Genomic DNA, 22,991 nt, shown 5'->3' on the forward strand with positions numbered 1-22,991 from the left:
GTATAAAACACTGTTAAGCATGTCTCCAATAAGAGTGTATGCGTTTGCCAAGTCTGCATTGATCCAACCCTAAAAACAACTCCGGTCATTAGCCTAGAGTTACTGAGACTAAATACAGAATCACAGCATTATTAATTGATACCAAGGATCATTCAAAGTCAAATGAAGCATCTATGACTTTCAGGTTCTATCAAAACTATCAAACATCATAACACTATTATTGCATAAAATGTTTGTTGTGATGGTAAGGACATCACATGCGAATCAGTACAGGACAGTCTTTATTCTTTTAATATATTATCTTCTACCTGCAAGTTACTTTAATAACTGCAATAAGTTGAGTAACAAGTCAAACAATAATTAATAATAATGATAATAATAAAGCAGTCAGTAAACACACTGTTAATGGTTTGACTTTATTAATAAGAGCATCATGGTCATGGCCACTGTAATTTCCTCATTGCTGAAAGATATGCTAGTGCTTGCTGAAGTATTAGCAGAAATTCTACAAACAATACAGGGATGCTCTTGGTGTGTGCTTTGGACTTTACCTTTTTTGTAATAATCTCCTCTCCATGTGCAAGGCTGTTTATACATTCGTTCCTTCGGTGTTTCCAAGGACAGCTTATTTTAACTTGATCCCTGCACTGCTTGTAAAGTAGGTGACACTTTGTGCTTGTGCTACACATATATTTTTATGCTTGTTTGCTCTTCTATGTGCATATCAACAATGTGACTACATGGGGTGGAGGATTGTTGCACTACTTTATATCTTGAGTAGTCTATTTTTATCTATTATCAGTAGTTGTTTTAAACTGAAACGAGCTTAATCCAATATTTTAAACATTCTAACAGTCTAGGGAGGAATGACAGAGTATTGGATAGATATACCAACAAGAATATTAAAGGACAATGGCTTTATAAACATACTAATGAAAATCTAAAAATGCAAAAAACTTTTTGTGAGGGTTAGTTTTAAGGGTAAGGAATAGAAAATATTATTAGCTTAGTATAAACCCAAAAGAAGTCAATGGAAGGTCCCCACCGTGATAGAAAAGCAAATGTGTGTATGCTGGGTAATAAAGAGGAATACATTGAATTGCTGTTACTGTCAGTTGGCTGCAGTAGACATGAGGCTGACATAAGAAACCTCTAAGGCAGAGATAAGTGAAGTCATAAGCACCGTGCTTCTACCAGGCAATTAAAAAGAACGAGATTAAAAGAAGTCATTAGCCAGGACAGTGGATTAAAGCACAGTGTCAAACAGTGAGGGATTACAATTCACCAGCCTACATTCACTCATTGATCTTTTACCATCCCTTTTTATTAGGTCTATTATTTTTATTTTTTAGAAACTTTTCCCCCTGAGAACCAGTTGGTTTGGCTTCTGTCAGATCTACCTTTGTTGTCCATCTGAATTTTGATTCTTCTTTCTTTCTAACGTATATTTAAAAACTTTAATAAATGCAGTTCACATCTCAGTCCCTTTTTACGTAAGCTACTGGTACGTTGTAGACGAATGGATTTACAATACTACACCAGCATGGGCTTTTGCACATTAATGCAGAGTCGCAAAAACTGCTTCGCAATGTTAAATGCAGGTTGCAGACGCCCAGCTTTTCATGTAAAGTACATTACTCCCATAGTCAAAAGGAGGACACACTGACCTTTTAGTTTGTTATGGACATGATATGCCAGAGATTTCAATAATAGGACATTAAGATCAATATAGGACACTGATGTTCCATGCCTATCAGTATTTTCTACTAGGTATGAACTACATATATATATTTAAGGTCAGTCTGTATCAAGTCAATTGACATTGATATGACATGATGACCAATGTGTATTATTTTCATTTCAATCCCTACAACATTCTACACATTCATGAACAGTTGTTTTTCAGCGTTACACAGAGATAAGTCTCTTTGGGTTCAACTTTTCTACCCTGGTTCTGGTAAAAATTCCCATCTCTTCTTCGAATTTCTCGATCTTCCTGTCTCGTATCTGCACCTCAGATGTCAATCTGCCTCTACTTTTCAAAAGCCACTTGATACATTCTTTACACCATATCGGTTCTTTTAACCCGTGTCAATGCCATGCCCCCCATGACAGCTCTCTTCTCCGTGAATGATTAACACCGGAAAATACAGAGCGTCTTGGTAGGTTGGTGGCCTGTCTCTCTCATCCTCCCTGGTCTCTCCATCCTGCCTCTCCTCCACTTGTTCCTGGCCTGTCTCCTCCATGTTGTCGTCTTCTAGCCCTTCATTCTCTAATACACCCCTCCTCTCCTCATCTGGCACTCTAAACCCAAGACCAAGGAAACCCCCACCGCCCTCTTCCAGCCGGCTGCTCATCCCACCTCCGAGGCTTCTAGAGTGAAACAGGCAGGGGTGGCGGCTTCTTGCGGTCTGTAACCGGCCGAGAGAGAAACCACTGCGACTAAGGGACAGCCTTCCACCGGGCCTAATGGGGAATGAGTTTGTGCCCGCAGCCACGTTCCCTCTAACCCAGGAAGGAAGCGAGGAGCTGCTCGTTGAGGGCCGACACCTGGGACAGCTCTGAAGAAAGTAGCTAGAATTGCGGCGCATATGTGCTGCCATCGCGACCGATAATGGTGTGTTTGTATTCACATCCAAATCCATAAGCAAGGCCTCAGAGTAGCTAGGCACCATTTGCTGGTTACAGCGAATGTGCCATTCCAGTTCGGTCATATCCACTGTGTTGACCCGTGATATGATGCGCAGAGTGGGACCCCCGGTGCCATGTTCAAAGCCCGTACAGTAGTTCCCCGTCTCCGTATTATCATTGTCATTTGCATCCTCGTTCTCGCCGAAAAGTTTCTCGACGTGGTAGTGGACGTACGCAGTGCGATACTCGGCAATCACGCGAAGAGGCCACGATAGCAGGAAAGCCGAGGCCAGCCAGTACAACCAGCGTCGGGTGTACCAAGGTGGGCGCAATGGGTTGGGGAATGCCAGCATATGTTCCCGAAAGTCAACGTTTTTAAGGTGCATACCCTCCCGTGCTTCCATGTAGTCGTCCAGACCCTCGTTGTCCCCGAAGAAGCGCGCTCGCTGTGTGAGGTAGGCGGTCTCAGCACGGGCGCTGGCAAAGCTGAAGCACTTTGTGAAGCGCAAGCGGGTGACGGGATGCTCCAAAAGGCCCTGCAGCTCCTTCGAAACGTCTTTGACCCCGAGGCGCGAGTAATCGAACTCTGAGCTCGCTGCATGTGTGTTGACACGTTCATGGTACACCTGCGTAGTAGTGTACGCGTCTCCGTTTCGGTAGCGCGTCACCTGTCTGGTACGTCGTACGTAATGGTAGCTGATGGCCTTCCACCAGATGCAGGGTGTAGCTTGTTGCAACCGCTGTATCCTGTCATACACCTCACTGATTTCCACCTTAGCAAGGTTAGCTGTTTTAGAGTAGCAGTGCCAGCACTCCACCAAGTAGACAATGTACAGCATGGCCAGAAAGGCTACGGGTATATAGATGTAGCCGTTGGAACACGGGCTGTCATGATAGAGTCGGGCTCGGTCTCCGTAGAAGTAGGCGGGGCCTTGGTCATCAGAAGCCATTACGGTGATGCGGTACAGGGAGCACCAGCCTAGCGTGCCAAAGCATCCGTACATGAGCAAGGTGAGCAGCAGGCACTTCCAGTGGGACTCTCGGCACAGCGACCCACTCAGGGACTGCTTGAGGGGACGCTGCTATAGGCAGAAAGGGGGAGGCCCGGATGTGGATGAAAATATGGGAAGACCAGGGGACAGAGGGTTGTGCAGATGGATAGGAAATTGAACGGGGCAGGGTTCAATAAGAGACGAGTTGGAAGGTGTTGGACAGAATTGGAATGAAAAGATGCCAGAGACAAAAGAAAGCAGAGGGGAGCATGGAGGGGGAAGAACAGAAGGGACAGGGAAAGAAAAAAAGAAAATGTAAAAATTAGTTGGCAGAAAAGCATATAACACCTCTTATACATTTGAGTTAATCTTATATGTATATTATAATGAGAACATTTTTATTTCAAATGCAATTCTTTTGCCACTTTCCACAATAAATATGGTTCTAAAGCAAATTCACTTTGCTTTAAGCTACCGTGGTGAGGGAAACCTCCCTAGAAACATACAACACAAGCACAAATCCTTGAAGGTTTGTATGTTGCAAGAAAGGAGAGAGAAGGGTTTTTTTCCCACAAAATTATATGCAGTTTTGCTTTTATTTCTTACTTTTTAAAAATTAGGCCTGCCTATAGAATAAAATAATCTCAGAGGATTCTAAAAAAAAGAAAAGGCAGTATTGTACAATTCTTTTACTTTCTTAATTCATTTTTGACACTTATGTTACCCATTTTTTTATGGACCCACTAGGACTCCTTTGTGGCCTCCTGGCTCTAGTTTGAACCCCTGTTTTAGATGATTCAGGGTACAGGTATATTTCATTTGTGTTACAACATGCACAACTGAGTGTAGCACAGTCTGTTATATCCACTCTGACATGCTGCAGAGAGAACTCAGTAATAGATCATTCTCCTGAGGGCTGAATACATTTCCTGGCTGCTCGTAACCCAAACCATATCTCCTTTTAAAACGCTCTGTATGACTGTGGAGGGGAAGTCTAGAAGCTTTTAGACATCACTGAGTGCATCATCTCGACTAAATGCATATGGATCTCTACTGCCTAGTCTGAGCCCAGTGGTGGCTTGAGGTATTGTGGCCATATGGGCAAAGATGAACTGATTCCAAAGTAGTAGGAGGTAGAAAAGAAAAAAAGCAAGCCATACAGTTCCTCTGACACATGAACAAAGGTATTGCACAAAACGATTTTTTATGGTTGGTCTGCAATATTTAATTTTTTCGTCCCCTCTTTGTCCTTCTATCCTGCTGTCTCTTCTCTAACAACATCACTCTCTCTCACACACACACACTTGCACACATAAATCAGCTAATAGTACGAGCAATGCCCTTGCTGTGAGGAACTGCAGCACTAAAAGCAGGCTTCAGCCCAAGCGTGGCAAGGAGTCTGTGCTCCTCTTGGCAGGAGTTTAATTGTTCCTTTTACAAGGACGAGAGCAAACTGAGAGAGATAGAATTTGAGCCTACAGAGTACTTACCATGTGCACAGGGTAATATCTACACAAGTTTTTAATAATGATGACCTGAAGCAAAAAAAGCATGATAATATAGCATTTTATATATAGTAATATTCACATACATATATTTACATATTAATTTGTATGTATTCTCCAGGTTTTGTCTGTAGGTTTTATATATTTAGTACATGCAGAGAGGTGCAGTTGTGGGAGGGTGAGAAGCAAGTGTTGAATCCTGTTGGTACGACAAGAAAATGTGTCCTTGGAGATGTGAATGATATTCAGTGAGATTCAATTCTGGAGGCTGTGATTGGGGAACTTGCATAGAGCAAAATGGCAGTGATGTATAAATAGTGGATAAAGTTAGCCTGCTATTTCAGAGCCACTTTAATATGTTAAATTATTTAGATGCCCCAAGAATGTCTGAAGTCATATGAGCATGTGCATTTCAATGCTTTTTACATGAGAAGCATCAGTGCTGGGCAGAATCATAAAATCAAGCCCAAATGCGTGTGGTTTCCTGCATATGTGTATGAGTCAATGATTATTTGGGCTCTTGGGATAGGGGATAAGAGAGGAAAACAAGTGACTGTTTGTTTTCGTTCAGTTTACTTGCTTGTGGTGTGTAGAAACTAGGTTGGGGCCAAAGAACCAGTAAAATAAAGTAAAATAAAATATTCATAAAAATAAAATAATAAAATAAAGTAAAATATTCATAAAAAATACAAATAAAATATACCAGAACAGAATGACGTTCCCATAAGTGAATTCATCCAGGCAGAATATCATAATAAAATACAGTTTCCTGCACTACTGTTCAAAGGTGACTGCAACATGTTACTGAAAATACAGTGCAAACAAACAGCATAACAAACAGTGTAATCAGTGTCGTTCAATTGACAAATGACTCTTCTGAGTCGGTTCTATTCACTAACTCAAAAACATTCAGCGTAACCAACACACTCTAGTAACTATTTTATGTTTTGGCGAATTGGTGGCTGGTCTGTTTGAATTTGTATGATCTCAGTCATATGTTTTTATATGTTCTGCTTACACCCCCTGAAGGTTAGGTTTAGGGGTGGTCCTTTCATGCTTTGTTTTTTCTAAGGGTACGTTTACACGACAACGATACATTTAAAACGGAGACGTTTTTCCTTTGAGTTTTCCACATACAGCTGACACTTTTGTCAAAACGATCCCCGTTCACATGGATCCGTGAAAAAAAAACTAAAAACGCTGTAGGCGTTGCCAGGCCATTAGATGGCGATGAAACACTATAGACTGAACACGTAATACGCATGTGCATGACCTCATCGTTTCCAGATTCACGTTTTTTGTTGTTTACATGGAGACAGTTTTCAAAAACTTGTCAATCTAAAACTCATAGCACAACCAACGTATTCTCAAACGAATGACTCGGTTCTTTTTAGTGAATCAAAAGCATACAGCGCCATCAGTGTAGTCCGATTCCTGAGTCGGCTCTTGTTCTGATAAACATGCAGCTTATGACTGTTAATGACTGGTTGTTCACATGGTAACTTAATATAATATACAGTACTGTGCAAAAGTCTTAGGCGTGTTAGTATTTCCACCAGAAAAAAATGGGATTAAGCCAAGTTTTTATATCTTTTGCTGTAGTGTGTCAGTTGGAAATATCAGTTTACATTTCCAAGCATTCCTTTTGCCATTAATTGTAAAAATCCAGTGAGATTTTTGTACGCACAAGACCACAGCCGGTCTGCTCCACACGAAGATCTGATCTCCCCATCATTGAGTACATCTGTGATTACATGAAGAAACAACAGAAACTGAGACAGAGTAAATCCAGAAGAAACCTGCCTGCAAAGCTACAGTACTGTGAAAAGTTATTGGCAATTGTGTAAAAATGGTGCAAAGTGAGGATGCTTTCAAAATAATGTCATAAATAGATTTTATTTATCAATTAACTTCAATTAACCAAATCAAATCAATATTTGGTGTGACCACCCCTTGCGTTTAAAACAGCTTTTGTCCTAAGTACACTTGCACATCGTTTTTTAGGTACCGTAAAACTTCAAATAATAGCCCGGGCTTTTATTTTCCCAAATTGCCGAACTGCACCGGCTTGTATTTGAGACAGGCCTTTAATTTAGTGTTGAGATGTTGGTCATTGAGTGTAGGCCTAGAGATAACGATCCAAATAGCATAGGCTGATAGACGGAAAGCATGACAGTAGGAGGTTACCAAATCTGTGTGTTTAACAAATCAGTTAATGTGGTAAGAATTAGCCTATAGTCCAGTCATTTTAAGCCAAAATGGGGGTCAACCTTGAACAAATTGCAACAGAAGCAAACTCAACTGATTTTGTATCCTCAATATGTCCTGAGTAAGGAAAAAAAGTCCTGAAGAATCCCATTATGGGAAAGTTTCGAAAAAGACCCAAATATAGCCTATTCATACACCTATCCATTCTTTTTCTTACGTGAATAGGGTAAAAATTTTAACCTTTAGATATCACAATGAAAATTACTGAGTTGATTACTTACATCAAGACAAACGAAAATTGTATTACAGGTTTTTTTTAAATTGTTTGTTAACATGGACAAACGGTGCATAATCTAATTACATATGTGCTAATTTGCATAAATACCACAACAGGTCTAAACATTGGGTCTAGCCAGGTGAAAATGTCTTGTTGAATCTTGTTGACATATAACACAAAAATACTTGATGTTAAGGTCTGAATGGAACCCATTTAGGCTACCCATGAGCATTAATACATAGAGGCAGGAAGAAGTACTTTAGAAACCAGTCTTTAATCATTTTTAAGAGATGGGGTTTGGGGCTGGGTTTGTGGGACTGTTTCTGGGGGACAAGTCTGAGGGAAGAACAGGAGACAATGGTAAGAAAAATGCAGAAGACAAAAGGTAAGTAAAATAAAAAGTGAATCCCCAGAAACAGTCCCACGGACCCAGCCCCAAACCCCATCTCTGCAATATAATTAATAAAGGCTGGTTTAAAGTACTTCTTCCTGCCTCTATGTATTAATGCTTATGGGTTCACTAAATGGGTTCCATTCAGACCTTAACATTAAGTATTTTACTGTTATGTGTCAACAAGATTCAACAAGACATTTTCACCTGGCTATACCCAATGTTTAGATCTGTTGTGGTATTTATGCAAATTAGCACATACATAATTCGATTATGCACCGTTTGTCTATGTTAACAAACAATTTAAAAAAACTTGTAATACATTTTTTGTTTGTCTTGATGTAAGTAATCAACTCAGTAATTTTCATGGTGATATCTAAAGGTTAAAATTTTTACCCTATTCACGTAAAAAAAAGAATGAATAGGTATATGAATAGGCTATATTTGGGTCTTTTTCGAAACTTTTCCCCTAATGGGATTCTTCGGGACTTTTTTTTCCTTACTCAGGACATATTGAGGATACAAAATCAGTTGAGTTTGCTTCTGTTGCAATTTGTTCAACCTTTTTTCATAAAATGACTGGACTATATTTCCGTATGTCTAAAGGGGGTCGCACACCAGAGAAGCGCAGCGCCACGTCTTTAAAATTCCAAAACATTATTCTCTATGAGTGTACATTGTCTCAAATCGTCGTTAATATACTGACTTCACCCTGTGCTGCAATATACATTCAGTTTTACATTCATTAACAGAAATCAGCAGCTTGAATGAAAATTGCTGATGTATCGGGTTTTCAGGTGATTCATTCAGTTAACGGACGCTCTGAGGTAAAGTGAATTCAGACTGCAGCAACAATTGTACTTAATTGTACAGTACAATCATAACATAGTACAAACATGATCTTAATTCCATAATATCCTTAAACATAACAATATTGCTGGCCATAAACTGACAAAGTGCACGTCCGGTGTGCGGTGTGCCGCCCAGATGCGCAGGGCTCTCTTGCGTGCGCAATCTGCTCCATAGAACTGGCTTAAACAGACGATCTGACGGGTTTTAGAAGATTAAATACAACCCGAAACTAAAAAACAGACCGGGCCTCTATTTGAGACCGGCCTTTATTTATCCAAACCTGTAGTCACACCAGGCGTGTAAAAGAGACAGGCGTCTATTTGGGACTCGGCTATTATTTGAAGTTTTACGGTAGTTTTGCAGTTTTTTCTGTTTCTTCATGCAATCCCAGACAGACTCGATGATGGTGAGATCAGATCATACCGGCTGTTGTCAAATTCCTTCTGCATACAAAAATCTCACTGAATTATTACAATGAATGGCAAAATGAATGTTTTTGGAAATGTAAACTGATATATCCTACTGACACACTACAGCAAAATATATAAATAACTGGCTTAAAACCATTTTTTGGGGTGAAAATACTAACGTGCCTAAGACTTCTGCACAGTACTATATAAATCCTGAATATATACAGTACATATATGTGGCAAGCAGGACGAGGCCTGTGGCGTAATTGATAATGAGCGTCACCTGCATGCCGCACCAGTCTCGTATTTCTCACGGAGCAGCTTCGGAAGCATAAAGGAGGAGCGACGACAGTAAAGAGTAAAGAGTACGAGAGAGAACCAGGCCTGGATTTAACGCTATGTTTTGTTTATGTGTGTGCGGCAGTTGTCCATGAGAGGCTGCCGCATTTACTTTCATTTTGTGTTTGTTTATTATTAAGTTTGTGAAACGTTCGCCGGTTCCCGCCTCTTTCTACCCACAAAATACCTTGTTACAATATAATATACAGTATGTAACATGTTATATTATATTGTTTGTGTAATAGTCTATTGTTGTGTAGTTACGGCCAATTATGCATTTATGCTACCTCTAAAAACTCATTAAAGTTTGTTTTAACACTTTCTGCATGATTTGTTTTGAATAGATTTATTACTGAAATTACCTTATCATTTGGTAAAATGGAGACCTTTCATTTCTAATTGTGAGTGCAACATTTTGAGATGAAGGACATTGGGCACATTAAATATTCAGTAAGAACAAATGATATTGAGAGTGATATGCATCAAACGTTAGACTGCAGAGAAGACTAATCAGCGGATAACTAGTACACAACAGAGACTAGTTATGTGGTAGAGGGGTGTGGATAAACTAATGATGGTAAAGAGCAGAAGAGAATAGGATACATTCATAAATCAAAACAGGATGGTCTGAGTGGCCTTTTAAAGTCTTGATTGCCTTGTCAGCATATACATCTATTTCTGTCAGACCAGGCGAGCACTCATTACTTTCGAAGAGATGCGTTTATCCACAAAGCAGCACGAATGAAGCATCCAGACTCATATACTGTTCAGAGAACAGCTGAACGTCAGACATTGTCAATTGAGAAGAGCTGTCGCTATACAGAAATAGCTGCAGCTAAAAGTACTGATACATTTGTAAGTGACAATGTAGCACAAACATTATGAAAACTAATGATTACAAAAACGTCCCATCCCCCACTCTGTCTCTCGGTCTATTGATCGGTCTGTAACAGTATATGGGGGTAAACTCAGCAACTGAGGGTGTGAGTGAAAGAAAGAATTAAGGGAAAGCTTGTATTGTCACAAAGAATGCATTTAAAATAATTCAAGGTACTGTATGTGCTGCCAGAAAAGTGTGTGTGTTAATTATTGGATTTTCTTTAATGAACTAAACACTGGATGAATAACTGTCCAGAAAATAAGGAATGCGCCCACTGAGACCTGACCTCCGGTTATCTAAGATAAATGCTGCAAGTCAGGTGGGAAAAGTCAAAGTGAGAAAGCAGAGCGAGTCAGAAAAAAAGGTTCAAGTGAGAAAATCTGAGAGCAAAGAATAGGGTTCTTTAGGGTTCTTTATAGAAGGGTTCTTGACTCAATTTTAAAGAACCTTGAATGTCAAAAAGGTTCTATATAAGGAGAAAAGTCTCACATGATTCGATAATACTTTCATGTTTAAAGGGTTATTTTTTTTTTTTTAGTGATCATGTTTACAAGCTGCTTAATTCATGATCCCATGAAGGGAACCCCTAAAAGTTTTTATAAGAACCCTTTAAGGCTCTATATAGAACATTTTCTTCTAAAAGTAAGTTTGTAATGAAAATATTTAAGGTAAAGTGTGTATTTTTTTATGTTCAAATATGTTCTCCTATCCAACTTAATATGCTGAGACAATATGGTTTCTCTGAAAGTGTCGTTTTTTTTATCAGAACAATCTTCTTACAGTTACTACATGCAGAAAGCAGTAGGAGCACATTTGGCCAATCCTCCCTGTATTAGATGCATAATTTCTATCGCAGATCTGGCAAAATAGAGAGACAGGGAAATAACTGATGTGCATTCTCATCAACTATAGCTCACAGCATATAGACAGGCCCTTTCCCTTAATAACCCAACAATTCTAATCAAGATAAAATAGTCAAATGTCCAATAGCTAAAGTAAATACTCAAAAATTAACTGACATAAATAACACCTTTTTTTGAGGCACTGAGCAAGGAAGTGTCCAGGCAGGGGATGATTTTACATATGGAAATACTTCAAAATAATATTTACGGCACCAATTCTCTCCACTTTGCAACTGCATATAGGCTAAGACGACAATAAAAATGTTAAATATGAAGTAAAAAATTTTTTTTGCTTAAACACACTAATTTTAACATTAAACAAACAGAATCATTGTTCAATGATAGTGGAGAGGATGCTCAACTGTGCAGTGACATCATCACGCATGCAGCCACTACAGAAAATGCAACTGTCTTGGTTTTTATTTAGATTTTTATTGTATTTGTATTAATATATACATAATTATATATATATATATTTTTTTTTTTATTTATTATTTTTTTTTTTTTATCTTATGCACAAGTAATTTTAAGTAATCTAGGAGCCAATTTTATTAGATTCTGTCATGTATTTAGTGTGAAGTCTGTTAATATGTAACAAAATATTTTAGCATTCTGACATCAGTTAAATGTATAGCAATCACTCACTTTCACTATAGGCTAATCTTTGATTCATTTCTTTTCATTCTTGCACATTGTTGCCTACAGGAAAGATAACTAAAAACAATAATTTTTTTCTCATTTTGTTTTTGATTGTATTAATGATTATGAATTAACGTTACATGCAAAAATATATATATTTAATAATGCGTGCAACTGAATGTTAAGAACAGTGAACCTATGAAATACAAAATGTACAATATAATTCTACAAAATAATATTTCACTTTCTACATATTCATACGACAATTGCACTACAACGAGAAGAAACTCTGGTTTTATTTACCAACATTTTCACGCCTTACCTCCTCTCTTCCGCCCCCATTCAATGTGGGCGCTTCTCCCGTCACCGTCACCCCTTGCATTTTTCACTAACATGTATTTCCACGGCACACACGGTCCAGGATGCGGTCCACCGTCAGGACCTCTCCGTAACCTACTTCACCCCATCAGCGGCGAGTGCCACCACGTTTCTATGGTGGCGATGTCCACACTACACACGAGCATCCCCCCAAAGATGCGTCCTTTCCTTTTCCTGTCTTACTTTTTAAGGTTATTATCACATCCCCTAACCTCAATAGCGGTTCTTCTGGATTCTAGTCCGGTCAAGGATCAGGAATATCGGGTAACTGTTGCGCTTGTTTTCCCCTCAGCAATTGTGTGACATAAGCGTCGCAAGCTCGACACGGAGCGATGGCTGGATAACAGCGCGTGCATCATATTCGCGGCTCGCGCTGCTCAGCCGTCTTTGTCGAAGATCACGGTCGACACGGTGTGTCGTAATCAGTGGCGGCGAGATTAATCTTTTATTATATTCTCTACGTTTTAATGAAAGAAAATCCGCAATGTTGAAATGACAGAATCCTCAGACTGTCCTCTCCCCGAGCATCTCGTATTTTCCACCTCAGCCTCCTTTCACCTGAACGGTCTCCTTGCGGACTTCACTCTGACGTCATCCTTAAACGCGCCTTCAAATCCTAATAATTGGGCAGTTCGGACCAACCCGCTGACAGCGCGTGCACATGCGAGGTTCGGTCCTTATTTATTTTTCTTATAATTATTCGTTATTAGTCAAATAGTCAATAGTAGTTTTATGTTGTTACATTAAAGCTGCGATGTAAAAAAAAAAAAAAAAAAAAAAAAAAACCTTCGGACAATCCTTGGAAAGAGTGCGCTTAATTGTAGCCTATTGAATGTTTACACTTTCCTGATTGTTTCTTAACACATTTATGTGCACTTTTAAAAAGTTTATTTTGTCATGCTTTAAAGAAGTGTTGATGTTAATGTGTTAACTAACAAATTAAAGCACATGTAAAGCATTTGATTATAATTTTAACTGTAGGCCTATTTGTGTTATTCAATATAGGCTACATACAGTAGCTTATACAGTACAGGTCAAAAGTTTGGAAACATTACGTTTTTTATATTTTTTGAAATAAGTCTCTAATGCTTATCAAGACTGCGTTTATTTGATCAAAAAAACAGAAAAAAAACAGTAATATTGTGAAATATTATTACAACTTAAAATAGTTTTCTATTTGAATATACTTAAAATAATTTATTCCTGTGATGCAAAGCTGAATTTTCAGCATCATTACTCCAGTCTTCAGTGTCACATGTGACATCCAGTCTATCACATGATCCTTTAGAAATCATTCTAATATTCTGATTTATTATGAGTGTTGGAAACAGTTCTGCTGCCTAATATATTTGATGAATAAAAGGTTAAAAAGAACTGCATTTATTCAAAATAAAAAAATATATTTTCTAATAATATAAATCTTCTTTACTATCACTTTTTATCAATTTAACACATCCTTGCTGAATAAAAGTATTGATTTATTTCAAAAAAAGAAAGAAAAAAATTACTGACCCCAAATTACTGACCAGTAGTGTATATTGTTGTTACAAAAGATTTCTATTTTTAAAAAATTTGCTTATTTTTTTTATTTTTATTTTTTTACTTTTTATTCATCAAAGTATCCTAAAAAAGAATCACAGGTTATGAAAAAATATTAAGCAGCAGAACTGTTTCCAACTTTGATAATGAATCATCATATTAGAATGATTTCTAAAGGATCATGTGATAGACTGAAGTAATGATCCTGAAAATTCAGCTTTGCATCACAGAAAAAATGATAATTTAAAGTATAATAAATTGAAAACCAATTATTTTAAATTGTAATAATATATCACAATATTACATTTTTTTTCTGTATTTTTGATCAAATAAATGCAGGCTTGATGAGCAGAAGAAACTTCTTTCAAAAACATTAAAAATAGTAATGTTTCCAAACTTTTGGCCAATACTGTATATATAAGAAATGTGTACATTTCGACAGAAATGACATTAAAATATTTTAGTTTACAATTAATGATTGTCAGTACATTCAACAATAAACTTAATTATGAAATAATTATGAAATTACATATAAAGATGTACCTAAGTCCTACTTAGCCTATTGCATTCAATATAATTTTTATTTTTATTTAATCGCAAATACCATGTTATTAAGTGTCCAAAAACTTTACATGTTACACTTAAAGAGATTTATATTATATATTATTTCATAATAAATACTCTTTTTAAAAAGTAGCCAATATTATATTTTACAAGACTATACGTTCAGGAAAAAAATAGGGTCGTCTCTTACAACACACCAGACTTTTATTTTTGCTGAAATATGCATTTGAACAATATACTGCTTCTGTATTATTTTTTTTATGATTCAATTCATTACATCAGAATTATTTTCCTATGTCCAATAATTCTAAGACATTTGGTTCTGCCTAGAATTACTGACTGTACAAAAGTGCATGCAGAGTGGAACATCTATCAATAACTTCTCATTTTTCTCTTTTTACTCAGCACTATATTTGTGGGGTTTCAGGTGAACACAGTGACACATTATCTTCCTCACTATGTGCCAGTATATAGTTGCTTTTTCTCGCTATAAGTCTCTGTGGATGTTCAGCTTGAAGATGATTCTGCAGACTGTCCCGTGTCTGTGCGGTCAAGCCACACTCCTCACACACATACAGTTTGTCTCGACGCTCTTTGTAGGCGTACTGCTGAGTAATGGCATGGATCTTCTTTAGGTGAGATTCTAAGGAGCAGCGCTGGGTGAAGGCTTTAGCACACAAAGTGCACTTATAGGGTCTCACACCTGTATATTGGAAGTTGAGAGAAAAATTTGAGATATATAAACTTACATATTTAAACATGTAAATATACATTATTATAAACATAAACTTACCAGTATGTGTGCGTACATGCCTCTTCAGATCAAAAGTATCATTAAATCCTTTTCCACAGTGCTCACAAGAGTACTTCTTTGTTTCACTGTGGCACTTTACATGGCGTTTCAGCATACGTGCTGTAGTAAACTTCTTCTGACAGACCTGGCAGGATAAAACTGATGCAGCAGGTAGAATATCTGCTAATTTCCTCGCATTCTCTGGGATGACTGACAGCAGAGATGGCATGTTACCTGTAGTTATCTGAAAATGGAAGAACAATGATATCATATCCTGCTACAGCACAGAAAATTCACACTAACATTATAACATGTGCCAAAGCAGCCGTTTTAAATGAATTGTCATCTCACCTTTATCTTTGAGCGCAAGTAAGGCACTCTTTGGGTCCTCATGCGGCATTCTGGCTTGTGATTAAGTTGACCCTGTGCAGCAGAGGATGGCAGCTTTGCAGTCAGGAATTTGTTTTGTGCAGTTGTGAAGCAGGAGTATTCTGCAATGCTTCCCTCAGAGACTTCATGCACATATGGTGGAAAAAGGGACTCTAGGGAGCAGCAAAAGCAAAAAGAGAGAGATCAACAGATTTTGACTGGCCACTGAGTTCAAGTACTCTTAATTAATTTAATCATTTTTTTATGCAGCAAGTTTTTTTCCCTATTTAATACAAAGCAGTAATCAGTATTAGCATAGGCATTCAGTGAAATAAAACACTATACAAATCTAGAATTCAGAGTCAGAATTCACATTCATTTAAAATACATTTAAATATAATAGCTAATAATAATAAAAAAAAGGAAAAAACATAATACATATAATAAAATAATAAATTAATATAGCCAATATGGCTCGGATATAATAATAATGAGAAACTATTTTTCTTATTGCTTAGTCTAACTGCATTTGTCAAAATAAAATGAATTATATAATACCTTAATTATGTATTAAGTACTTAATTTCTGTTAATTACCCAGCCTGTGACACACGAACATGAACGAGGCACTCACCAGGTATGTGTACGTCCCCAGACTCCCCACGCGCGGTATCCGGAATCTCACTCCAGCTTCTTTTTCCAGTAGCGATGTTAACTTTTTTGACCAAGAATGCCCGAGGCATTTTCGAAAACCTAGCGAATATAATATGTTCGAGTCGACTAAGTTCCTAGGGATGCTTTTAAGCGGATCCTCTCGCAACCTACAGTTATCCACAATTCAACTATCCTTTTCCTTATAACAAGGAAACCGCCAGGTGATGTTGCGCATGCGCACAAATATAACGGCGCAGTGCAGGTAGGTTACAAGTATAACCGGTTCTCAAACTAATGCTAACCTTAGCCAGAAAGGTAAACTGGTTAGGCCTACTATGTATTGTTTTAAATAGTAACATGCTCATGTTAGTTTTAGAACACTGTTAATGTAATTTTAGTGAATTTATCCACTTTTAAACCATGACTTGAAGTTTTCTGTCTGGGTGTGGGTCTACTCCTTTGTTTAGGTGTTTTGTCTGTCTGAATGGAGGTGTATCGCTGTAACAGTAGGCTATCAGCAGGGGGCGAAAGTGCCCTATCACATACATTTTGCCTATTAAAGTTTTAATACACTGCTAATTCTTGAAACCTATAATATGGGTGTTTCATCTAATAAAAGGGTTCTGACTTTGCTATATTAGACAATACAGTTTAACAGAAGCTGTCATCAGTTTAGTGTAAATCAAACCTTTGTATGCAAATTAGCTTGGAGCATGTTAATGTCTCAAAAATCAGATAAGAGTCACAGTAAAACGGCCCTCCCACACAAACAATGAAAACACAAACAAACCTAAGTACCCTGCGAAAATGAACAGGCTACGTGAGCTATATGTTTATAGGCTACACAATGTGTCCGTGCACTTTGTTGAAACTACATCAGTTGATAAATTAAGGGAATATTAGGTAGCCTGTTTTTTGAACAAAGTTTACTTTTATACACAGCAGGAAAGCAGGAATGTAGCCTATATGGGAGATCGGGTCATTCTTTTTTACTCAGAGTATGTTCAAAAGCCAATGTCAGTACAGAGAAAACCATCTACAGTCTTTTCTACACAAAATATAAATGAATAAATAATGCCCAATAGCGGAGCATATCACATTTCATGGGGTAAGTTGTCACATACATTTGCTTTTCAGCAAATTTTGAAAAACATTTAGAAACGATTTTTATTTATTTACGAATAGTTTTGAACAAATAGTAATAAACAATGAACAAAAAAAGTTTTGATAAAAAAAACTATTTTTGTTTGTATAAGATGAGGATCTATTTTAGTAAACTGGACCGATTGGACCAACGAGGCTTCCGTAGTTTAAAATAGAGCAAGCATGGCGCTGCCCTGGTGTAGTTCAAATCTCTCAGCATGTTAGATAACAATATTGTTGCCAATTGTTCAGAAATGTGTCGTGTTTGAAATTTCAGTGTTTCGAAGATAGTCGTTTTATTAAACCATGACTATTCAGTGCGTGTTATTCGGCGTAAAGCGTTGTCGCACGTTTATTTCAGCGTATCGACTGACAAGGATTCAGTCTTTAAGAGCTTCCGTGTCTACAGCGACACAGCTCGTTAAAATCAATGATATCACAAGCATCTTGAGTCCACTGCGTTCTCACGTGCGCGTGAATTCAGTCAGGAACGCATATACCTTCACCTCCACTGCCGTCGCAAAGGACGTGATTCTCTTTAAACATGACCGGACCCGTTTCTTCAGACTTTTGGCCATTTTTTGTGGTGGTCAGTTTGTATTCTGGGCATATCTGGCTCACTTTGCTTTCACAAGTCTTCGAGACACAAGAAAAATTAGCGGCGAGTCTCGAAAAGTTAGAACTGAGTTAGGGGGGCTTTTCAGTTTTGATATGAACCTTGGTTCAAATGCCTGGAGGTATGGATTCACTCTTGGGTGCCTAATCATTGGTAAGCTTTTAACTCTGCAATTTATCTGCATTTTTATGTATTCAAGCTGTATAAAATGTATTTTTTCTTCTGTTGTCGTAGGTGGAGGAATTGTCGGAGTGGCAGTATTGTTCAGCCGTCGTTCTGTCAGTCGTGTGATTCTGCATAAGGGAGGTGAAAATGTGACAGTGTCGACACAGTCACCGCTGGGACCTCTCAGAGCTCACCATCTAACTGTGCCTTTGACTCAAGTGACCTGTCATGCACACAGACAGGAATCACCTTCATTTATTCCTCTTAAAGTCAAAGGGTACAAGTTCTACTTTCTTTTGGACAAAGACGGGACACTGAATAATCCTAAACTATTTGATATTACTGTTGGGGCCTACAGACCTATATAATATGTCCTTTACACCCCTGTGTGTGTCTACAGTTACAAGAGGAATCAATTGTGTAACTTTACTGTTAATAATAAAACTTTTTATCTGGGATTTGTGCTGACTGTAATAAAAAAATAAGCTTAAACAGGCATATTCTATCTCTGACATCGAAGTTGTGTGACACATAGGCCTTAGTCATATCCCTATTACAAGTCTGTTTCTGACTGGACAAAATTATACTTCTGTCTTTTCTCAGCAGCATTCATGTGTAGTGGAGCCCTAAAGGGACAAGGTGATGGAAAAGATATGAGATAGGATTTCAATGCTTTTGCATTTGCTCGCAAAAGTTTTGTGTTCTTTTTTCTAGGGAAAAACACAAAACATTTGTGAGGGAATGCAAAAGCATTGATAAATACATTTTCCTGACATCTCATATTTTTATCTTTACCATGTCCCTTTAGGAGCTCTGTGTTTCAGTTAATTATCAAAATTATAGATTTATAATTTATCTACCCATTTGTAATCTACCCTCCCTAAGAAATTCTGAGTTTTATATATATGTATAAGTAGTCAACATTTGAAGTGGATCAAAAAAGTTCATGGATTGTTAAAAGTTAACAAGAACGGGTATTGTTCAAAATTCATAACTTTGATGAAAGGTTTTGATCCACTTCAAAAGTTGACTGTATATACACACACAGTACCGGTCAGCAGTTTGGAAAAAATACTATTTTTAATGTTTTTTTATTTATTTGGTCAAAAATACAGAAAAAAACAGTAATATTCTGAAATATTACATTTTAAAATAATGGTTTTCTATTTTAATATACTTTATAATATACTTTATTTCTGTGATGCAAAACTAAATTTGTAGCATCGTTACTCCAGTCTTCAGTGTCACATGATCCTTCAGAAATCATTCCAACATGCTGATTTATTATCAATGTTGGAAAGATTTGTGCTGCCTAATTTTTTTTTTAAGCTGATTTTTTTTTCAGGATTCTTTGATGAATAAAAAGTTAAAAAGAACATAATAGAGTAGAATATAATATAAACAATAGAAATATAACAATAGAAATATTTTCTAACAATCTTTACTTTTTATGAATTTAACACATCCTTGTTGAAAAAAAGTATTAATTTCTTTCAAAAAAAAAAAAAAAACTACTGACCCCAAATATTTGAACCTATATTGTTACAAAATATTTCTATTTTAAATAAATGCTTTTTTAAAAACTTTGTATTCATCAAACAATCTTTAAAAAAAAGTATCACAGGTTATAAAAAAATATTAAGCAGCACAACTCTTTCCAACATTGATAATAAATCAGCATATTAGAATGATTTCTGAAGGATCATGTGACACTGAAGACTGTAATGATGCTGAAAATTCAGCTAAATTATATTTAAAAGTATATTTAAATAGAAACCGTTATTTTAAATTGTAATAATATTTGACAATATGTATTTCTGTATTTCTTATTTTAAAAAATGCAGCCTTGATAAGCATAATACTTTTTTTAGAAATAATAATATTTATATTTACAAGACTACCTGACAGGCATGGTGGAGACGTTCATAATTTTCTAGCTGGAAATCAGAAGACAACAAAATGATTTTACACGTTGGTCACAACACTGATTTTGGTAAATATTTTTTATAACATAAATATTATAATTAACCTAACTAATGATTTCCCATACGCACGCACAAATCCAAATGAAAAATGAAATCCACATAGGCTTTTAAACACTTTAATTTCTTGGGTAATTAAGCCATGAAACATAAGATGAGGCACATGTCATGTGTTTGCTCTCTACCCAGTTCAGTGATTCATGAATGTCCTACCAGTTTTTCAACGGTTCGCTTATTCATACATTTCAAACCTACACGTCACCTATTGGCAAAATATGACTGTAATTGAAATTCAACGTGTAGGGTGTGAGCTATGGAAGCTTCTGGAGCTCTCAAACCACATGTTTTTAACTTCGCGACGTTTAGTTTCCCAGTGAATAAAATTTTAGTGACAGTTAGTTGGCGCTATTAGCAAGAATGTAATGGCCGTTAGAGGCACATTAGTATCCACTGAGGAGAAAAGGCGGTAGATTGGAAACGATAGATGCTTCACTGATGGGGAGGAGGAGAGATAGAGTGGGTGTGAGGAGGCGTTGAAACATTTTAAGAAAAGTTGTAGCACGTGTTTTGGTTAATTTTGCATCATTCGCTCTGATGGATTTATCATAATGTTGTCATTTTTCTGCTATCGAATCTGTGTTAGCTACATTTCAATTAACGGGAGATGGGTTTAAAACAACTTAACAACGAGAAATAATATGAACGAGCAGGATACTCGTGTGTTTTGATCAGAATGAATCATAATGAAGGAAGAGAATCGTATCATCGTATGCATGATTCCCAGATTCCTCCAGCATGGATGGACCCGGATAACTCAACGGCTTTTCACATACGTTCGGTAGGCTATTTTTTCTTTTTTAAATACTTTAGGATATTTAGCCTACTTGAATATATTTTCAAATCAACTGAATTAAATAAAATGAATACCTCAGAGCTAACAATAGTTGTTCAATCTGGTGAAGATTTTTTCTTCTTCTTCTGCAATATAAAGTCTATTGTTAACAGTTTATTTTATTTATTTTGCAGAATCTCACTGAGGAGACTACATCTAGCCCAAGTCTTGATGTTATTACATCTAGTCCAGATCTTCAGTGGCTTCTGCAGTCCTCTCTACTTTCCCAATCAGAGACCACATTGGGAACATTTTGTTCATTCATACCCAGCACCACCATGCCTAACTGCCCCTGTTTGCCACAGTGCTCCAGTCCAGACCAGTCCTATAACGGAGCAGTAGGGGACAGTGCAGTAGGGCATACTAATAAGCATGTAAGTTACTAATATTTCTGATATTTTAAGAGTTTGACATGCAGAAAATAGTGAAAGTGAACTTGAGTGGTTCCGGTGACTCATTCATTTATGGTAAAAGATTGAAATGACTCACACCTGAATCAAAGGGGCATGAGGAGTGAGTCAGTGCTGTGGTATTTGAGCGGGAATCTTAAAGCGCAGGCTCAGATGGATCACTCTGACATTGGTGCCAATGGATGAGTAACAGGAATAGCATATTTGGAATAGGGTAGAATTTCTGTGTGTATGCTTTCTTGTTATCAGCCATAAGATGGCAGCACCATCACTCTTTTAGACTTAAAGGGTTAGTTCACCTAAAACTGAAAATTATCCCATAATTTACTCACCCTCAAGTTAAATGCATCGCTTAACTTCAGAAGGCAATTATTAACCCCCTTGAGCCTTTTGGATTACTTTTATGATGGATGGATGCTGGACTTCAATAAAATGGTACCATTCACTCCCATTATAAAGCTTGGGAGAGCCAGGATATTTTTTTATATAACTCTGATTGTGTTCTGATTTTTGGGTGAACTATCCCTTTACGCTTAATGGTTCTTAAATGAAATTAGTCTTAAGACGGCCTTCTTTTATAGATGTCCTCTGAGGAACTTGACAGGATAAGGATCCGCAGGGAAAGGAACAGAGTAGCAGCTGCCAGATGTCGGGATCGCCGTCGGATGCTTATAGACACATTACAGAATGTGAGATGAGTTATTATTTGTGGTATAAACTATACAGAAGCCTAGTTGTATGTCCTGAGCTTGCGCTTTGTCTTTCAGGAGACGGATCATTTGGAACACGTGAAGACACAACTGGAAGAAGAGATCGCTGCACTTGAAAGGGAGAGAGAAAGACTAGAGTTGGTCTTTGAGGCACATATGCCCATCTGCAAGTTAAATGACCCAAACCCAGAATAAACACTGATGCTGGTCATGTTTAGTGCTGAAATCTGCTGGTTCAGATCAGCTGTGTATTATATAACGTAATAGGCTTATATTTGTTAAAGAAAGCGAAATGTTGAAATATATTGGTACCTTGAGAATTATTAGCTTGCATGCAGATTTGTTTTACTTGTTTTTGTAATAAACCACAGCTTCAAATGGTGTTTCTCTGTCAAATCTTTTTGTACCATGGGTGTAGGGGTGGACCTTGGCTGGGCGTAAGCTCCATAAATTGTATATTTATTTAGCTATTATGTACTGTTTAAAAGTACAGTAAAAACAGTAATTTTGTGAAATATTATCACAATTTAAAATGACTGTTTTCTATTTTGATATATATTAAAATGTAATTTATTCATGTGATGGGATTCTTTGATTAATACAAATTTCAAAAGACTAGCTTTTATTTGACATTTAATTTTTGTAACAATATAAGTCTTTACTGTCCGTCCTTGTTTCTTTAAAAACATGTTCTAACCCAAAACTTTTTGAATGGTAGAGCTATTGACAGCTGTTCAGCTGTTTACAATCA

At 37.0% G+C, this 22,991-nt stretch overlaps 4 protein-coding genes across 5 annotated transcripts; 2 read left to right on the forward strand and 2 right to left on the reverse strand.

Annotated features, from left to right (window-relative positions):
- Nucleotides 1-397: 397 nt before the first annotated feature.
- Nucleotides 398-12,991, reverse strand: tmem151a (transmembrane protein 151A). Its single transcript, XM_084138103.1, has 2 exons — nt 12,349-12,991; nt 398-3,713 (listed from the first exon to the last, which is right to left on the reverse strand). The coding sequence occupies exons 1-2, from the start codon at nt 12,406-12,408 to the stop codon at nt 2,082-2,084; spliced, it is 1,692 nt and encodes a 563-aa protein (XP_083994229.1). The 5' UTR covers nt 12,409-12,991; the 3' UTR covers nt 398-2,081.
- Nucleotides 12,992-14,695: 1,704 nt separating this feature from the next.
- Nucleotides 14,696-16,541, reverse strand: ovol1b (ovo-like zinc finger 1b). The gene is made up of 4 exons (XM_084138123.1): nt 16,303-16,541; nt 15,652-15,842; nt 15,301-15,544; nt 14,696-15,210 (listed from the first exon to the last, which is right to left on the reverse strand). The coding sequence occupies exons 1-4, from the start codon at nt 16,409-16,411 to the stop codon at nt 14,915-14,917; spliced, it is 840 nt and encodes a 279-aa protein (XP_083994249.1). The 5' UTR covers nt 16,412-16,541; the 3' UTR covers nt 14,696-14,914.
- Nucleotides 16,542-17,636: 1,095 nt separating this feature from the next.
- Nucleotides 17,637-18,704, forward strand: tmem223 (transmembrane protein 223). Its single transcript, XM_084138124.1, has 2 exons — nt 17,637-18,234; nt 18,316-18,704. Exons 1-2 carry the CDS (start codon nt 17,772-17,774, stop codon nt 18,612-18,614), a joined length of 762 nt encoding a protein of 253 aa, XP_083994250.1. The 5' UTR covers nt 17,637-17,771; the 3' UTR covers nt 18,615-18,704.
- Nucleotides 18,705-20,615: 1,911 nt separating this feature from the next.
- Nucleotides 20,616-22,621, forward strand: fosl1b (FOS like 1, AP-1 transcription factor subunit b). Of its 2 annotated transcripts, XM_084138139.1 has the most exons (4): nt 20,616-21,066; nt 21,255-21,494; nt 22,112-22,219; nt 22,298-22,621. In XM_084138139.1, exons 1-4 carry the CDS (start codon nt 20,962-20,964, stop codon nt 22,433-22,435), a joined length of 591 nt encoding a protein of 196 aa, XP_083994265.1. In that variant the 5' UTR covers nt 20,616-20,961; the 3' UTR covers nt 22,436-22,621. The 2 variants fall into 2 exon arrangements, with proteins under 2 accessions (XP_083994265.1, XP_083994266.1); XM_084138140.1 differs by lacking the exon at nt 22,112-22,219 and having other exon boundaries at nt 20,832-21,066.
- The last annotated feature ends 370 nt before the right edge of the window (nt 22,622-22,991 follow it).

The sequence above is a fragment of the Abramis brama genome (assembly GCF_963993115.1).
Source record: "Abramis brama genome assembly, chromosome: 15".
Lineage (NCBI taxonomy): Eukaryota > Metazoa > Chordata > Actinopteri > Cypriniformes > Leuciscidae > Abramis > Abramis brama.